The sequence below is a fragment of the Nomia melanderi genome, chromosome 1, assembly GCF_051020985.1.
Source record: "Nomia melanderi isolate GNS246 chromosome 1, iyNomMela1, whole genome shotgun sequence".
Taxonomy (NCBI): domain Eukaryota; kingdom Metazoa; phylum Arthropoda; class Insecta; order Hymenoptera; family Halictidae; genus Nomia; species Nomia melanderi.
Window position 1 is genome coordinate 18,573,957 of NC_134999.1, and position 19,947 is coordinate 18,593,903.

At 44.6% G+C, this 19,947-nt stretch overlaps 1 protein-coding gene across 6 annotated transcripts in view; it reads right to left on the bottom strand.

Annotated features, from left to right (window-relative positions):
• LOC116432657 (uncharacterized) overlaps positions 1–19,947 on the bottom strand; it is a 318,841-nt gene that overhangs the window by 6,893 nt on the left and 292,001 nt on the right. For 4 of the 6 annotated variants that reach the window (XM_076367981.1, XM_076367980.1, XM_076367983.1 and 1 more), the window contains 4 exons: positions 4,457–4,934; positions 1,206–1,493; positions 568–718; positions 287–497 (listed from right to left, as the gene is read on the bottom strand). In XM_076367981.1, coding sequence (XP_076224096.1) covers positions 287–497; positions 568–718; positions 1,206–1,493; positions 4,457–4,934 — 1,128 coding nt within the window. Of the gene's footprint in view, positions 1–286; positions 498–567; positions 719–1,205; positions 1,494–3,153; positions 3,523–4,456; positions 4,935–19,947 lie in introns of those variants that run through there. The other 2 variants (XM_076367985.1, XM_031989825.2) reach the window with 2 other exon arrangements.

Here is a 19,947-nt window from a genome sequence, read left to right on the forward strand (position 1 = left end):
GGTTGAACTATGATTATTTGAAAAGATTCCTATATTATAAATAATGCTGTTTAATGCGGTGACATTCGGCTAGGTGAACCTGCCATAATAATAATGCAGTTCCATCAAATGACTTAACACGTTCGGACCCGAGCATTAAAGTGTATAATTTCAATAAATTAAGGCTATATCGTGCGGCATTCAACGTGTCAAGATTGTTTCAAATGCACGTCTGAATTAAGAGCTGTAGGTGATTGAGACTTAAACCAGACTGTAGCAGAGGTAATAAATTGTTGGTAATGTTTACCGTGGTCGCAATAATTGGTTGTAACGGAGGCGTCGTGGTAGTAAGACTCGTTTCTACAGGCGGCGGCGTTTCCGACGGATACGGATCATTGGTTTCTTGCTTGATTTCTTCGGACTCTTCGGACACGCTACTGGACTTGGTGCGTCTTCCATGGTTCAGTCTCACTTTTGCTTCCTCGCCCCTCTGGTACCTTTCGTAAGGCAACAGTAACCTGGAAACACGATACGATTGATACATATACTCCTACATAACGCGATTAACACTATTTCAAGTAACCGTACCTTTCGTAATGACGACGGGTGATGGTGGCAGCACTGGTAGACCCCGTGTTACCACCTATGTCGTCGTAGATGGTCTTCCACAGCCGACCAGCGCTGACAGAGTCGTAGCCGCCAAGCATTTGCACTTTCGTATAAAACAGGAAGAGATCGACTGGAAGTAAAATGATCCTCTTTAATCGAACACGATAGGACTGACGAACTTTAATTAAAACTGGACTTGTCAAAAGGAAACACTGCTGTATATCAGCTTCGAACAGTACCAATCACTGTTTTAATTCAATGGACAGTAAATTAACAAATCAGAATTAAAAATTCTAGGACTGATAAAGAGGGGTCGTTTCAGTGGTGTCATCGATTTCGCAGGGATACACCTAGCCTGGGTCGAAAAATCATGATCTACGAGTGTTCTCATATCTTAAACAATTTGAAATTCATCGAAACAGGATCGAGATTGCATTCAGCTTAATGAAACATTCGGAACTTTTCCAATTTTTTCTTTTTGCCCGATAGATGTACGCGTTAGGAAGGGTTCCTGAATTCGAATCGTTGCTGCCAACTGCGGAGACCTCTCCCCGTCGCCTAAGACGCATCTAAAAACGGCGCAGCCAATTGTTGAAAAAAAAAGCACAGATACTGACTCTGCCTGTAGCCCAGCAGTGGCATCTTTCCGACAGGCGTACCCCGCGAGTTCATGAAATTCTGCACGTCCAGGATGAATTTCTTCTCCTCCGCGCTGGTGTTCCTTTCGCTGCGGCGCACCACCGACGACGGTGGCCTGCCGACGTTCGACACCAAGCTTCCGGTTGCGTTCGACGTCGCGCTCTTCGACGTCGACGCGACCGAGGCCTCGCTCTCATTACTCGACTCGCCGGGCGACGCGCTGCGCTTTTTACGCTTCCTCCTCGGCCGTCCTTTTAATTTAGGTGCTGGAAATCATCGAAAATTCGAATTACACATTTACAGTCTCATAATCGAAACATGGAAAATTACATTGACAATTCCTCCGAGATCTCAAAGAACTTTCAACCTTTTGCACTCGGAAGTACCTCGTTAGAGATATTTAATATTTTCTAACTAGACAGACGATATTTTTTAAATTAACTCAAAGAAAAATTACAAGTGAATTGAGAAAGAAAGCTTTCTATCCCAATATTTCACACATCGATGCATTATATACAGTTGAATATTGAATATAAAATTTTATAGTTTTACTAAATGATATCAAGTGGTGACTGAGTCCCCTCTCGAGTGCAAAGGGTTAAGGGTTGAATTTTTTCGACATTTATTACACCTCGAGGCTCTCTTCGTTCAGATTTTCTTAAGATATATATTTCATATAATTTTAATATGTAGCGTAATTATACAAAATAAGAAGTTTCATCGAAAATAATAAACATCAAGTCCCATCCATAGTCGCAAATTCAAAACAATGAATGAAATCACTGTACTACGCAGTTTCTCAATGGACAAACGGAACAAACCATAAAATTGAATGATTAAGTGGCACGTGAATAAAAACAACCGTGTGCCCAGTGTTTCCACCGTCCGCTCGCCTATTTTTAGACCTAGATAACGAAAGATACATTGAGTCCACCTTTTTACAAAAGTAATTTGTATAACGATAAAAGTACGCGCGACATATTTCCACCCATTGCGCAGCCCGTTGCAGTTTTCTGTCCGCGTTATTCTTTCCCGACGTAAACGGTTCGTAGGCTGTTTGTTAGCCGCGGCGGCGGTACAAAGTGACTGGCTCACCGGTTGACATCGGTATCATATGACACGATAATTCGAGTCTCGCGCAAGGTTTCCTCTTCGCCGCGGCGGCGGACACAGTGTCCACGATCGCGTGACGTTATTTTTTCTTTTAATTCACCCTAATAGTCAGTAATTACACGCGAAAGTACCTATACAAAACGCCAAGTTTCGTCCCGCGAATGTCCAATTATTTCCACGGGAAACGACCGGCGCTCGATCGTGCAAACTTTTGGCCGACACGTTTCACAAAAAAAAAGACGTTCAATCGCCGGACAACAAACAAACACGGTCGTCGAGGAACTTTGTTAGGGGAATTACGTTTTCCACCGTGACAATGCAGCACACATTTCCGTAGTTACAGAACGTCGATTAATAGCGAGATGCAACGACAGTTCGCGGCTGGTAATTTTTATTAACGACCACTTCCAGCTGCGTGACATTGTAACACAATGTAACGTGTACGCGGTGACTCTAACGCGCCGGCAGAATAACGGATCGCTTTGTAAAATCCGACTGAGTGTGTCGTTTGTTTCACAACTACGCATCAATCCCGATCGCTGAACTGTCGATTCTACAAACTCGCACGGCACGCGGTAATAAATGCACCACAATCAAACACTGCCGGTGAAAAATTCCCGATTGATATTCTATACCGTAAATTCGGCTACAATGTGCAATCGCCGATCTATGACGTGACAACTGCTGACGCGGTCCTGACCACGTGCGCATCTAGACCATGTGCACGTGTTGTCCCGGTAGTGAAATCTCGGCGAGGCAATTGGCACGTTATCGTCACAGAGAATACAGGAACCGAAGACGATTTTCACTCACCGATCACTTTAAAATATACGATCTTGTTTTCCCTGATTCTCATTAAAATGGCCATACTTTACGCCAGCAATGTCACGGGATACAATCGAATTAACTGCGCACGTGTCGCGAAGGTGTGACGATGTTTTAAAACAAAACGCACTTGGAGAGAAGCACGATAAACCGCAAAACACGTTTCAATCTAAAATTAGACACAGACGTCCGTTTGTTTCCGGTCGTTTTAATCCGGATTACGATCGTCGCTTCTCTAGTTACGAAACACCGCCCGGCAACAATAAAACCGTCCAATACGAAAGCCGCGGCCGACCGAAATCTTCCGACACGTTGCCCTGTTGCACGCCGTCCTTCGCGGCGTTCCGTTGTTTTTTAAATTGCCCTGATGGGCCGGGCTCTCGTGATTGTGCAGCGCGATCGCAATGGGTCCCTCTGTCGGTAAATGGTCCCACTGGATCGATTACGTACCACTGACGACCGAGCTTAATTGTTTCCTAACTGCACACGTGTTACATTCCGAAAAATACAGCACTTTGTTTATTGCTTTCAACTAGGTGATTTTTGGTATGAACACATTTTATTATTTCAACTAGTTGGCAGACTTTATGTACAATATTCTTGATGTAAAATAATCTGAAGAATATTTAACCGTTTGGATGCTGAACAACTTTTGTAGATATTTACCAAAAATGCAGAAGTGATGTATGCAAAGAGATTGAGAAGAGTACTTATCTAACGAAATCACAAATATTGTGTTATTACAAAAAAATATCAAAAAATAACATTTATTCAAATAAATTTACTTTGATTTATTTCTTGAGAATCATACTAAGAAAATTATAATTGATACTAATAAACAAGCGCCTCCGCGCTCTCCGCAATTTTGGCACAACACCTCCTCAGCACTCAAACGGTTAACATTCACTCGTTGTAAACAAATGAATCACAGAAACCCACAGAATGAAAAACTCTAACGAAGATTGAAGAACCTACACAATTCGTAGAAAGATGTATCTATTAACGGTTAATAAGAATCTAATCTACCCCATGTTCTACAGGGAATCCCCGTTTTCAGGCAACTCGGTCGGTAATCGCCTCGCCTAAAGGGCTGATTATTAATTCACAGATCTCCCTATGTAATTGGCGAGCAATGCCACTGTATTCCAAACTGTCGCGTATGATACACTCAAAAGAGTCCTTCGATCTCGACAAAACTACCGCAGGAAATAAGCCTCTTCTGTCAGCAGGCCCTACAGGGCATCCCCGTCCTACCCCAAGTGAAAACTGCTCGATCGGTAACTGTACTTACCTAAATGGTTACAGAGCAGCTCGTGTGTCTCGAGGTCCGGATAGTCGAAGGTGTCCCTGCAGAAGAGTACCCTGGTGCCCGGTGTGGCGGTGAATCCCCCCAGCGCTGCCGCGATGGACGAGCAGAGCCAGGACGGTTCGGCTCCTTCGAGCCTACGCAGGAGTGCCCGGTATCGACAGTACCTGGGGTACGAGAGCACCACCACTTTCGTCTGGGCGCCGTACTCTGTCCTCCTCGTGTTGTGGTTGCTCTCATACTCCTTCTGTTGCTTATCGACGTCGGAAAAATCGATTCCGGGGTCGGTGAGCACCTGGGGCTGCGGTATCTCGTACCTCAACGGGCTGCTCTCGGGGGATGATGTAGGAGTCGGCGGGTAAGAGACTTCTCGACCCCATGACCATTCTAACGTCGGCGACAACCACGTGACGAGATCGTGAACCCGGACCACTACCTTCTCGGATATCGTCAGCACCTCGTCCTACAATTAGATGAAGACACTTTTTACTGGAAAACCTTTACCAACATCCGACTCAACATTAAACCTACAGTTAACCGTTTGAGTGCCGAGTCGTGTTGTGCCAAAATTGCGGAGAGTATCAATTAGAATTTTCTTGCTATGATTCTCAAGAAATAAATCAAATTTATTCGAATAAATGTTTTTAGATATTTTCTTGTAACAACACAATACTTGTGATCTCTAGATAACTACTCTTATTAATTCTTTTGCATACACTTCCGCATTTTTGGTGAATATCCACGAAAGTTCTTCAGCATCCAAACGGTTAAACTGACTGTTTGAAATTCTATAGCAACTTGAAGGGTACGTCGAAACTTTAATTCATTTAGAATTCAGTTTGCTGCTAAATAGATTTCAATAATTTCTCAGAGAAATATCTTGTCCGTCGAATAATTGGAAAAAGAAGAAATCAGATCATTCTGACTCGTCCGGTAGGTTTAGCGTTGATCCTACCGCGCGAGTTGCCGCGAGAGTCGACGATCTTCTTTACCGATGGCACGAATCACGGATACACTTGGATCATGGTTTCCCAGGTGGAGCCACGAAGGAATCCTCTGGGGGGGTGTCTCCACCCCGTAATCTGACCCCCTACATAGGTACACTTATCGCGAGTGGGGAACTAAAACACCTATGTGCTCGTTACGTATACATATAATCCGGGCAACGTAACTCGTGGTTTATGTTGTACCTCGAGTGCATCGTTATCTACTCTGCTCCGACGATAATTTAATTGTCCGCTGATGCCAGCGGCGACGTCATTTTCACAAAGTTCCGCCCGACACTTGGACCCGCCGGTTTGCGGGATTTCATTCGAACAGATCCCTTGTCTCCTGTACTTCACAGGGCTCTTTCTCGTTCAATCTCCGCGCAACGGGGAGTTGATTCTTTAATTTATTAACGTGGACCTCGTAGGTTTAACATCCTCGGACTAGAGCGTTTTAATTATGGACTTCCCGATTTGAATGTTTAACGACTGTACACGGTTAATATTTCAGACAGGCAGCCGAGCTAAATAATAAACCGAACGTCGCTGAACGCGCGGCAAGACAAGGTGGGGATAAATACCCGCAGGTGCACGTCGTGCAGTCCGGTTGAGTATTCGCAACGAATTACTCGCATCTGCGTGTATCGTTGCAATTTGCCAACACTGTATTTTCTCGGGGGATTGAGTAACGCTCCTAATTACTCATAAACTGAATATCGCCGTGAAATTTATTGCCGGAACGTTCACCGTTAGGACAAGTTCCGCGTGGATCCAGGAGCGGCCATAAATCAGCCGTGAAAGTAAACGGGTGTCCGTGTTAAGCACTCGCATCCTTTTCTTTTCGCGCGGAGTGTTCGGTTTCGGGAGTTGAACCTCGCGGAAATCTTGTCCATTTTAATCAACACCGGTCAAGCGATTCCAGGAATCCGTGGGATTGTCCGATGTTTATTCATACAACACGGAGCACCGAGTCTGTTTGATTAACAACCGTCCTGGTTCACCTCAAAGAACCCGGCCCGGGTGTATGCGCTCGAGGGTTGAATCGAACAGAGAAGAAAAGAATCGGGATTCAACGAGCAATCGGCGAGATGCACTCGAACCGCAGCCGCCGCCGCCGCGAGTAAATCCGTTTACCCGTGACGAAAAGAGCCTCGAGCCAAGGAAAACCGACGGGCTCCGAGCTCCTCGAACTCTCGACGTGCCATCCGAGTCAGCTGCGAGCAAATCCGACCTACCATTACCAGGAATTGACAATATCATCCATGCACCAGTCGCTCCTTATTTATATCCGCGGTCTGGATTGCGTTTCAATGCAATCTCCCGCTATTACGTATCGTTCGATCCACTTCTCGCCCTCTCAAAATACTCGCCTTTAGCTGTTCAACGTCGGCTAGGCGTCGTTCGCTGCAGACACTCGGTCACTTACTCGCCCTCGAGTTTGTTCAGCCTTTCTTTCGCAACCCTCTTCCGCGAGCCGTCTGTTTCCCAGCTTGCTCGACTCGTTCCGACTCCGAGAGACAGGGCTAATTCAACGATTACGAAGAGTTGAAAGGAATCTAGCGCTGCTGGATTCTTATCTACTCCTATCCTATCAGCCGCTAGGTAGCTAGTGAAACAACGATTTCCGCAGTTACTCAATCTGTCACCGATTTCTATATTCATCTGGACAACTGTGACATGAATAATCGCAAATGCTCGCATGAAATTACCACGTGTTATGGAAATTCTAGCTTCACAATCCTTTAACACGGTGAATGTAGGTTATAACGTAGCTTCGTTAAGTCGCTGTGAGGCAACGGTTCAAGGGAAACTAGTTTAAAAAGAAACATTTGAATATCTACGAGTCTAAACGAGGATTTGCAGAGTTCAGTAGCTGGCCCAGGAAACTCATCGCTTCTGCCGCGCATCCACACATCATTCTAGCCTCTAGTGTCCTATCACGGAAGCAGCTTCGCATTGTGTACTGTCCGCTCCAGTCTGACTCCAGAAATTAAGCGTCTTCATTGTAGCAACCAGTTGCGGGAGCATCGATCCCGTTCGCAGCGGGGGTGCGCTTGGTCCACGAGTTTCCCTCCCGCCCGCGGTCACGTACATCGCTGCTCGTTTCCTTTCATTGTCAGTCTCGCGAGAGAATTCTACTCTTTTCCACCTTGGACACGATCTCTTCCGGTCCGCTCGTTCTTGACCGTTGCTCCTCCTACATCCTGCACGCCCGAATCACGGACGACAAAGATAAACCGTGGTTTAACCCCTTGCTCCGTAATTCCTTCTACAACTGTAGTTCCTCGGAATTAGTTGCTTTGTTAACTATCTACCAGAAATAAAAAGCTATTCTACGCTACGTTTACCTGAAGAATTAACATGACAGAAAAATGACATTCAACCCTTAGCACTGCAGATGGTTTTGTAAGCAACTGCAACTAATTTTTACGGTATTCCTAGCAATAATGAGAAATGCTGTAACATTTCTTCGATCTTTAATAATAATTTTAGGGTAGTTTCTTTAAGATTCCATAAAGTATTTAATATTATAACTGGTGCAATATTGGAGCCTACAGAGTTCAAAGGGTTAACACGCCAAATACGATTTCATAGAGCAAAACGCAAAATGGGAACAATGTGATATCAAATCATCTGATCGAATTGCATTATTATCACACGATTATCTAGCTGGATGTCACGCATTAGATAGCATCACTTATAATATAGAAACATTTTCAAATCATTTAATCGAGTCACCGGTGACCTTCATGGCATTCAACATGTTAATTTCAATTCAAAAGAACAATATTTCAGTCATTCGCAAGTGAAACCAGCTAACTCCGCTTTACGAACGTTCGTAACTGTTAGTGTTAACACGCTTTTTATTATTTACACACTTTTATTTGCAACACAAGTGGCTAATCGATGGAACACGCAATAAACGACGGAGGAACTAAAAGAAAAGGCAAACCAGAGGTTATCGTCGAAGAAAAAGAGCCGGCCGAACACACGCAGTCCTTTATTTCCATAACAAACTGGTTTCCTCCTGTTTTCTCCGCTCGTTCGCGTATTTATCGTCGTGATTTCCTAAGAGGCTGACTTGCCCCGGAGTTGTATTGACTCTGTCCGGCTCGATGGCTCTTCCGGCTCGCCCTTTCACCCCTATCGATCCCGCGACGCTGGAGACCGGCCCGGTATCGTTTCAATTAATTGATCGACGCCGGTTTTTCGCGCCCATCCGCGTCCGTCCGTCCGTCCGTCCGCCTTTCTACAGGCGGACCACCGGCTGTTATCAGCTGCGCCAGGGAATCCTGTCCGATTATATTCAGCCGCGTTATACACTCACTGCTGTTGTTCGAGCGCGGCCGAGTAAACTGCGGCAACTTCGTAATCACGTTAAAGCCGACAGTGAAACTGATGGCGCCGGTTTCAACTTCGAGCCCCGGAGCCGATTTAAATATTTGAACGCGGCTTTGCTTGCGCCGAACTTCGAATCGATGGTCTTTCGTTTTCATCTCGATACATATTTTAGCGGTTACTCGCGAAAGACACGCGCGAAATGAAATACTTTCATTATTCATTTTTACTAGAATGTACCTGTCCCCTTGTCGTTGTCCATTAGAGTTAGAACTGTCTGTTCGTTATCTTCGTTCCTAGAATCTCTAGGAATAAAAGCTTTGAAATAACTTGAAAATCCTATTTGATTTAACACGTTATTCGCGTAACTTCCAATATTACCCGCGCACTACTCGCGCTGAAGTGAACGAGGTTAAACGCGTTAAAAGTTCAATTTTGTTCAGTTTATTCCGTCAAATCTATTTTCCAAAGTGAATTATGAATGGGAATAAAGACCGTGAAATTGAAATATTACGTAGTTAAAGCATCCGTCTAATTGCAGCTCTCGAAATTCCGAGTTCAGGATTCGCGACTCTCGTCGCGATAAAGTCTAGCTAAGTATGTCATAGAGGAGCCTTCTAAGTCGAGGTGTGAAAGACCATTTGTTTCGCAAACTCGATGATAATTAAGACACCGCGCGGACGTCTAGAATATTCATTAGGCACAGCGGTGTCTTCGACGTTCCTTACGCAGGTATCCGGAAAGCTTCGCGAAATGCGCGCGCGTTAAGCGAGCGTTACGACTGACCCAGTCGACGGGCTCTGATTGATCGGCATCGAATCGAGTCGGACAAGTTTTGTTTTCGCCGAACGCTAAAAGCCACCGGCCGTGATTTACGGCCGCGCGCGCGCGCGCGGCCTTCCCGTGTATGCATAAGTAAATTTTCAGCTTGTCCACGGCCCATTTAAATTTTTAATGAAACCAACGCGGGAAGGCAGTTAAAGTTGCGTTTTATTAACGGGCCGAATCGGCGCGCCGATAAATCTCTCCCGGCCGCTGGAACCCGCGTATTTCAAACAACCATCCGCGCCGGAAGTGTGTGCACTCGCGAAATTCAATTTAACGGGGCCGCGGGGCCGAGGCTCCTTTTGAGGCGCGAACTTTCTGCCACCGGCGGGCTCGGAGGGAACGCGAGAGAAGAGAGAGCTGTCGAAAGAGATTACATCCCGCTGCTTTCCAAATCTCCAGGAACATCATAGTATCGAACGCTATGCAGTTATTCGTGCGCCAATCTTTTTAGCTGCTCTCCTATGGAACGCGTAATTCTGATGTTTCGTTCTTTCTTTGGGTTAACCCCTTGTCGTAAAACAACGAGTGAGACTCGTGATGAAGATTTTCAACATGATTCAACAAACAAATATATTACTCGGTTCATTCGAATTCAAAGTGAATATTATTCTTCTGTAATCAATTATTATATTGTAGGGAACGCATAGGCTTAGAATATGCACAAAATTTGTCTCGTTTTTTAATGAATTGTTAATGCCGAAGTAATTGTATCGATCACAGTTGAGAAATAAATCATAGGGCAAGGGGTTAACACGTTGAATGCCATGGGGGTCACCGGTGACCTCCAACCAAATCGAATTACTATAGTTCACTGAATTACACCGTGATTATTTGAAAACATTTCAATATTATAAATAATGCTAACTAATGTACTGACATTCAGCTAGATGAACCTGCAATAATAACAATGCAATTCAATCGAATCATTTAATATTATATTTTTTCCATTTCTAGTATTTTGTACCATGAAATCGTGCGGCATTCAACGTGTTAACCGTCTATGGGCCGAATTATTCTTCACGATTATAACAAAATCTATGCAGTAGAAAATTAATAAATATCCACATATGAATACGAATTAACAATGTATTCAATAGTTTCCATAATTTCATCAAACGAACATATTTCGTAACTTTCAAGTTACAATGACGTTAAACTTTCACGCCTGGGCGTGTACAAGTTGAAGTTAACCGATTACCTCATTGTATTCACCACTTTGAGTAATCTATTGTTACAATTTTTATGGGAATTGCATATTAATCGTATTAAATGCTCGGTAGTTCTAGTGTTAAACGAAGCGAGCATACTTTCGTTACTGTATTCTTTCTTTCCGTCGCTGTTGTAATTTTTAAGAATAGCAGTTATATGAACCTCTTTAAACACATTGGAATATTCCGTCGACTTCGCTGTCAGAAGCTCCTTAAACGAAGTATCAACAACAAAAGGAACCTTCTGTGGAATCAACCCTCATCAATTAATTACTCAGTTCATTTGAATTGAAATATTATTTCTCTCTAATCAACTATTATACTTAAAAGGAAATACAAGCATAACATATGCTTAGAATTTTTCTCTTTTCCCAATAAATTATTGACAAAGTAGCCATATTGATCAGAGTCGAGAAAGAAATCATAGGCCAAGGGGTGAACTATCTCTGATAACGTTTCAACCACGAACATTTCACAGTTGACTCGATACTTCGGATTAAAAGCAAATCAGAAAAAAGCAGAATAACCGTCGAGTTATTCTATATACCAGCGTAACAACCCCATAACACCGTTCAATTATCAAAGATCGTTCCCGACGATTCGAGTAGAAGATAAAAAACCGTCGGGGCAACGCTCGGAGTCCAATTTCCATTCCGATAACGTAGAAACGAGAGAAATATTGAATGAACGAGGGTGGCCGCTGGGGTCGGCGCTGAAGCACCGAGAGACAATTTACACTTGTAAAATTTGGCCAACTTCCGGTGTCTACTCGTGCATTCAGAAGATGAGACAAACTCACCCCTTACTCACCATTCCCTCTTACTCTCTCTCTCTCTCTCTCTCCTCTCGTATTATGCAGCCAAGCATTTCCCTTGACTGCACATATGCGAGATGTGTATCTAGAAGAGGGGTGAATAGAGGGAGGGTGAGCTAGGGGAGAGAGTCAGCGCGATAGAGGGATTAAAGGGGAAGATAGGGAGAGAGAAACTGTACAGAGCAGAGAAAAGGGATAGACAGAGAGAGAGAGAGATAGAGAGAGAGAGACACAGAGATATATAGTGAACCGGAGTGCCTAGCGTGAGAGGAAGAGGGTGGAAAGAGATGAACAGAGGGTTGCCGAGGGTTCACGTGTGTAAGGACAACAATGTGCCAGAGGTGGTGGCGATGTTGGCACAGACACAGACGCTGGAACCTGGCCCCAAACTCGTGACACGGACAGTATGCACGGAATCATGTGGAAATGTATTCCAACGTTGCTATGGGGATTCGGTGCCACCCTAAACACACCGATAACCTATCAATTCACCAACACCGAACGACCCGGCGAAGTATAACAGGCGATAATGTCCCGCCGCTAAATAGGACATTATTCCAGTGGGTTTTTGGTTGCGATTCCTGTGTATAATCGAGCCCGTGGACTGGCTCTAATCAGTCAAATAATGGGCTTAACGCGGATCAATTGTCATAGTGACTTGATTAGAATCTATCTCGGGGCTTCCCGAGTGTAACGCTGGATAGGCGAGATGCGAGGACCCCGAGAGCTCGCATACTGCGACCTCTCTACGCTATCGCGTTAATTGATCGGCGACCAATGGACTTTTACGAAGGAGTTTCTAATCCGTTCGACGAATGTTACGTGAAATAATATTATCACAGATGGTACGAAATTTATTCAAGACTAGCGGCTCGCCGAACTTCGAGGATTGAAGTTTCTATCCGGTAATCTTCCGGTACGATCGATCCTTGGGTAATCTGAAGATTCTTCGTTGTTCTTGGAATAATTCCTAATCGACCGAATGGTTAATTGTCCTGACATCTTCGTCGAAATTTATTTGTCGATACCTGAGGGGGTTGCTCGGTAGTAGTAATACATATTTAACCTTCTCCTTTCGCTGTCGGAAGTCGGCGAGTCGATGCCGTTCTATTATCTCCGGGCTATGGGGGAAGTTTTAAATCTCGATAAAAGTCAAGTCTGCGGGCTTGCACCCTTAGAACACCGCAGGGAGGGAATCGAAAAATTTCGCGAGCATTCCGCCCGGAAATTTGTCGGTTGGAAACGGGATTGGCCCCGTTTAGCGATTCCGTGTCTCGGCTCGGCCGTTAAAGAGTGGTGTGGACGGATCAACTCTGCCGGGGTTAACAACCAATATCAGGGGTCGGTCGGGGGAAGAAGTTCCCGGTTAACTGCTAAACCAGCGAAAAGATAGGGCAAAGACGGGCCAGGGAATGTTTTATGGCAATGTTCCAAATGATGTTTGCGGCTCGGCAGAGAATACTAAGAATTGTTAATGAACTTTTGGTGGGTGTATCGAGAAAAGTAATTTGGAGTTTACGTAATTCTCTCTCCCTCTCTCTCTCTTGTTCTCTCTCTGTTTTTCTCTGCCTTTCACTTCCACAGAGATCCTCTCCTGACGACCGAGGATAACGTTCCCAGTTTTAAGACCGATCGTTTCCATTTAAGTCGCGGAACGATTAATTAAAGTAAAAGAAAACCCGAGTGGCGAGGGGGTGGAGGGTGAAAGAGAAAGGGAAACAGAGAGAGAGGGGGGGGGGGAAATGCGAGTAATACGTATCTTATTAAAATTGATTTAAATTGTTATTACGTCGTACGGCCGTCCGATTACTCTATGGTCGTTCGGCATTAATTTCGCATTACCCCTCATAAATTACCCTCGCGTAGAGGAATTCAATTAAATTTTACAGCAAAAGTCATCCCGTTCGATCCGCCGCGGTTGTCCGGCCGTTTTGATTAATTCCCTCGCTGGACGAAACGGGAAAAATAATAAATAACACCGGGGGAATTGTTTATATCGGTCGTATTAATTTTGTTGGGCGAACAACGCTGGATCGATATAATCGGCGCGCGTGTACGATCTGTTTGTACGAAGCGTTGTTGTAACCTTTTAATAACGATATCTATGCAGACGACACCGACAGGCGTGCAACACGCTCGCTAGCTCGCGCGCGCGCGCTCTGTATCCTTAATGCTTTTCGGTGTAACGCGACTCGTCGTCGCCCTCCCTCCCCCAACTCCCTGCGCCGGCCGCCATGTTGGTCCATTTACCGGGCGAAATTTATTACATTAAACGTAATAAACGACTTGTATACTCCAAGCATGCCCGCGTGATATTATTATCGTAGCCGGGGAAACTTTCTATCTATCTGGGTAATCTCATCTTGTGCCAGCCACCTCCTTTATCTCTCGTCTTTCACTCAACTTCTTAAGTAGTCTTTTGTAACTTAAATTAAAATAGACGTCAGGAAGCATTTCCCGCGGACGACGCCCGGCCTCGCGGAGCCAGATACGCGGGAAAGAAGAAACGTTCTAGCGATCGCCGCGGAAACGCTGGGAAAAGAATCTTCAGCCGCGCGTTCGGATCGGTTTATCTCGCGTCCCGAGTGTATCCTCTTGTCGCTTTGTCTCGGATCGCTTCGCACGAGTTGAACCGCTGAACTGTTTCACCGTGTACAAACCAGCGATGAAGAATGTTTCAACGCTGTTGTAGCGATTCTTAATTCCTTTAACGTTCGGAAACTTCGTGGATCGAATCCGATCTAAACCCGGCTGAAAGGGAACGAGGAAAAGAACACGGAACAGAGGCAAGTTCGAAACGAGGAATCGTAACGGCGGCCGTGACCGCAGGAAATCTAATTCATTAACGCAAGAAAGCTTAATTTACGGGGAGAAAAGGTTTTCATCCCCGCATTATTGCGTGTAATAAAATGAAGTACTTTATCGAAGCTCAATAAAATCTGTCGCCGATATTTACACACCGAAACCCGTAATAGAAGATATTAAAAGTTATATACAACTCCGCCAGTTCTGTAAAACCGGTCCATAAAAGCAGGAAATCGCATAAACGTCCGCCGTCTGCAAATCGCGGCATTAAAAAAAGAAAGGGGAAAGAAAAACCAGCGGCGGCGGCGGTGGCGGCGGCGGTGGTGGTGGGAGGGGTGGAAAAAGAGGATACAAGATCCGAACACGGTTAACCGACGCGCACAGATCATCTCCGAATGAATATGGGGAACGAACCGCGTGAAATTGACCCGTATACCGACAGAAGGGGTTAGCCCGTGTGGTGGGGAGAGGGATGGACGACAATGAAACAACGTTGAAGACGAAAAGCCAGAGGCGAACCGGAAGGAGGGAAAGAGACGGACAGGGAGGGAGGAAACGAAAATAAAAAAAAAGAAGAGAGAGGGAGAGAGAGAAAGAGAGAGAGAGAGAGAGACTCTTGGAGCCACCGTATAAATCCGCAATGCTGCAGTTGACATATTCGCCGAGCGTACATAATACATTCATGGCCGCTATCTGGTAGTGGAAGGGGCGGGCGAGGGGGTAGGCAGGCGAATAGGGGAGGAACGGCGACGATGGTGGGGTATATGGTACAATCGTAGAGCAGAATATGTAGCGTGTTGGTTTTAGCGACGCTCAATCTTCGCCCATACTGGGTGACCCATTACTTTTCGGCTGTCGGCTTCTTATCTCGGCTAAAAATGCCCGCAACATCTTTCTTCCCTTTATCTTTTTCTCCAATTCATTCGGCCACGAGGAAATTGAAAAGGAATCGAATAAATACGGAATCTCGGAGGTTAACGGTTTATCCGGGGGACAGTTATTAATAGGGTTCCCAGTGACTCGGGATTTTATATTGGAAAGCAGCCTAGTCATTGTTTGAAATTAGGTTATGTCGTTAAGTAAGGTTCGCTGATGTAGGGAATCGCGATCCCGGTGAAAGTTTTGTTAAGGAACGTTTGGGTATTGATTAGCAACGTCGAGTACAGTCGGATTTGTTGCGAAGCGTGGTTTTCGAAGGAAGGGAGAGATTCGCAGAGTTACGGCGTGCAAGAACTATGGCGGAGTTCGGAAAAAAGTAGCACGTATTGGATACACGAGCGAGGCGCGAGAAAGATTAATTCGAACGGCCGTGACAGGCTTAAATCAATAAGTATGAGAGTCACTGGGAAGCATAAATCATTGTTAGATTAAAGCCTGGAGAACGCGGTAGTAGACGGGGCGATGGCGGGCTTTCAGGAAATATAGGGTGACCGAAAAGTTCCGATGTGTATTTCACCTCGATATCGTGTATCGTGGTCGACATCGGTGGCTGACAATGACAATCGATCGCTAATTAACTCACACGATTCATCCCTCTCGTGATATCTTAAAAAATCAAATCGTCAATCAAATAGAAACTACTCAAAATAATTCCACAAGGGTAGCAAAGCGAACTATCAAAAGAAAAACAAAAACCAAATCGCAAAGATTTCTTCTACCATACAACCATAAAAATGCATGCTTTCCAAAATAAAAATCAATAAACACAAGAATTTTTATGAAAACAACATCTAATCCACTAAAATAATTTCTCTCAGTCTATCTCTAAGCAAGACGCAAAATTCGTTCATATTTATAAAAATGTTACCTCTATTACCCAATGAATTTCCGAAACGAATCAACTGTTTCCTAATATTTCCCGGAGAACGCGACACCTTCGAAACCCACCCTTCCCCTCGACAACCTGTTCCGAAATGCTCCTCGAAATCGTCGAACAGGGGGTGCAAAGGGGGCGACATACAGAAAGGAACGTTTGTGCGAGTCCAGAAGGGCGTGCGTGTTCCAAGAACTGAAAATTAGTAGTGAACAGCCGCAATTAACGAGGCTGGCAATTAGCGCCGTGCAATGCAACCCCCCTCGGTGTAAGTCACCACCACCCCGCCCCTCCTACGGCCGCGCCGGCAGGAACTCGAGGAAACACGTTTTTGCCCGATTCAGTCGAGTTGAATGAAAACAGTGCCACTTTGCAACTGATACGCGGAGGGGATTGAAGCTAAAAGGAATTTGATTATGCTTGGTAGTTTACACACGGTGTTTCTGGATCGATCGAGCCACCCGCTGTCTCCTCGTTCCACCCTTCTCTCGCTCGTTCACCGTCTCTCGGTCTCCCTCTGTCCCTGTTTCCCTCGCGTTCAGCCTCCTCCTCGCTCGGCTCGAGGTCTCGCCGACCTCTCCTCGTCTTCCTGTTCCCTTTCGCTCTTTATCTGTCCACCGCAGTCACTCTGTGCTCGTGTTTCCGCGTCTTCGTGGCTGGTTCAGGCGCAGGGGTCATGCGTGAGGAATGGGAATTACTTTTTAAAGGGGAATAAAGCGGAACGACCGGAGTTGCCACCTATTCGCGAAAAGGATCTCCTCGGTTTCGAGAAACAAACGCCCGACACACGACTTACGAACCGTTTGATATCTCTACGTAATGCGGCCTCCGTCTCTCGAGCTTCTATGTAGAAATTATTTTCTTTTAGACGTTCCATTCGTGAGAATTATTTTAGATAGCGAATCTTTGAAAAAACCAATTAGGGTATAATTTCCTATTGAATTACCATCTGTCTTTGAGTAAATAGATAAATAACATTCAAATAATAGAAATGTTAACAGTCTACTTTGAAATCTACATATTAACCCTTTGCACTCGAGAATATTTTTCTCAATATTCATTACTTTCTGATGAAATATCAATGATATGTTTTACGACTAACATAAAGAAACATCTCGCATAAATTAAATAACAGAACTATTTTATTTCGATGTTCCATGTGTTGATGCGTCATATAAAAATTTAATATTGAATTCTAAATTTTATCATTTTCATGAGTCAAATCAAATGGCGACTGAAAGGCTCTCGAGTGCAAAGGGTTAACCAAATTCGATCAAGGAATGTTCTACACCAAACATTACTTCGCTAGAAAGACGATACAATCCCAACATAAAATTCTAATTAATAAAATCCACTGAACCGTTCTAGAAAAATTCTGTTCGCGGATAAAGCTACTTCTCCTCCGGGTGCGCGTATAAAAACCGAAAAGTGTCGACTTCGAAATAAACAGCCCCCGGGTGCTCGGCGTAGTTCCCGGAGCAATTGTTTTAACATAAAAGTGGCGCCGCGCTCGTGTCTCGCGAATTAACGCGGGACATATGTTCGCGCATTAAACTCAAGTTTCCCCCATGCGCAGTCCATGGGCTCCCCCTTCAGTCGAAATCTTTTTCTTCCGACAGGCGCGGTCGAGTACGCCGGTTGAATGCGCGACTAAAAATGTACATCATTACCGGTCGTGTGGCGAGTGGGTGTCGAGGGGTGCCCGCGATGGCGAGGGAATAATCAGCAACCCTCCGGGCCTATGTCAATGGAAAGTAATTAAGGGTTCTTTTTAATCGTTTCAAGCCGTTCCGTGTCGCGCCCTACTTGCGCAGCCATAATGCCCGCCGGTTTTTCGCCGCTCACGAAATTATATAGCGATCGCTGCTGCTGCAGCGCGACGTGCGCGCGACAGCAGGACTTGATAATAATGACTAATAACTCTTCCGGGCGCGGAGGATCCCTTGTATTTCCCGCCATTGCAATTAGATTCTGCGGAATCACGGGGAGCCGTTGGATCGCGGGAGCAGTACGGTTGGCCAGCGGACACGGTGGGGGAACTTGTGTCAGCGCCTGTGGACGAGGTGGGGGCAGACTCTGTCAGTGGCCTTGAGCAGTCAATTGATTTTGCGTCGACTGGAGAGCAGGAATTAAACTCTAGTTTCGGGCTCCCGGGTCAGGGAGATGCATTAAATTGAAATCATAGCGAAATTCGCTTGTGGAAATGGGCGATTCTGAATTGACGCCTTTGAACATGTTTCTCGAATGAATTTTGATACGGTTAGAAATATTTTCTGTGTGAAATGCTTTTTTTCTGGGGTATATTCGATTGAAATTATAGCGGAATCTGCTCGTGGAAATGGGAAATTCTTAACTGCCTTTGAGAATGATTCTCGAATGAATTTTTGCACGGTTAGAAATGTTTTCTGTGTGAAATGCTTTTTTTCTGGGGTATATTCGATTGAAATTATAGCGGAATCTGCTCGTGGAAATGAGAAATTCTTAATTGCCTTTGAGAATGATTCTCGAATGAATTTTCACACGGTTAGAAATGTTTTCTGTGTGAAATGTTCTTTTTCTGGGGTATATTCGATTGAAATTATAGCGGAATCTGCTCGTGGAAATGGGAAATTCTTAACTGCCTTTGAGAATGATTCTCGAATGAATTTTTACACGGTTAGAAATGTTTTCTGTGTGAAATGCTTTTTTTCTGGGGTACATTCGATTGAAATTATAGCGGAATTTGCTTGTGGAAATGGGAAATTCTTAATTCTTTAAGAATGATTCTGGAATTAATCTTGACACGGTTAGAAATATTTTCTATTTGATAGAATCGAAGGTATTCTTTCGGTTGATCTTATGATAGAATTAACCCTTTGCTATGATAGAAAAATCCTTCAAGAGAAATAGATAAATTGCATATCAATTGCTTAATTAATACAAAAAAAGGGAAACTACGTGCTGATCTCTTGCTGTTCGAGTAATTAAATCATTTGTCTGCAACTTGGTCTTGCAAATATAAACATTTCATCTCGTCGAAATGTCGACGTTCGTCCGCAAAGGGTATATAACATTCTCTGTTAATTTTTCGACGAATAAATATATTTTCAAAGTACTCATAGAAATATCGTTAAAATAGTTTGAACCTTGTTTTCGTAACACGGTTACGACTTACGTTTCCAAGACGAAAGGAGTGTAGTTTAGTCTAATATCGGATTGATATTCCAAGAGTACATACCTCGGGAAAGGATTGATCCGAGAGGAACGATAACCGAAACCCTTAAAGAAGAACGTCGCCCCATCGAAATTGCTATGAAACTTCGAACCGTTGCCCGAGTCCGGGTCTAATATTTTAGTTTTCGCAATGGCTGGAAAATCTTCGAGCAGTTTTATGAAACTTAAACATCCCGCTTAAAACTTATAATTCGATGCAAAGAAAAAGTTTCGAGGGAGGGGGGAAGTTTTCCGGGGCGCCTCTGCGTTTTATGTTTCATTTCTATTCATTATTCCAATGCTCCTTCAACGCGCCGATGCAAATTTTATCTTTTAACGCGGCCGGAAGCTTCGCCGGCATGTCAAGTCTCTAAGCAGCCAAGCCGATGGAGGATTTACGCGCGTTAACGAAGTAGCCCGCCACGTATTTCGTCGATTAAGCCTCGCTTAACGTTCGGCTTGACTAGCCGCCAAACAAGATGGCGTCCGTG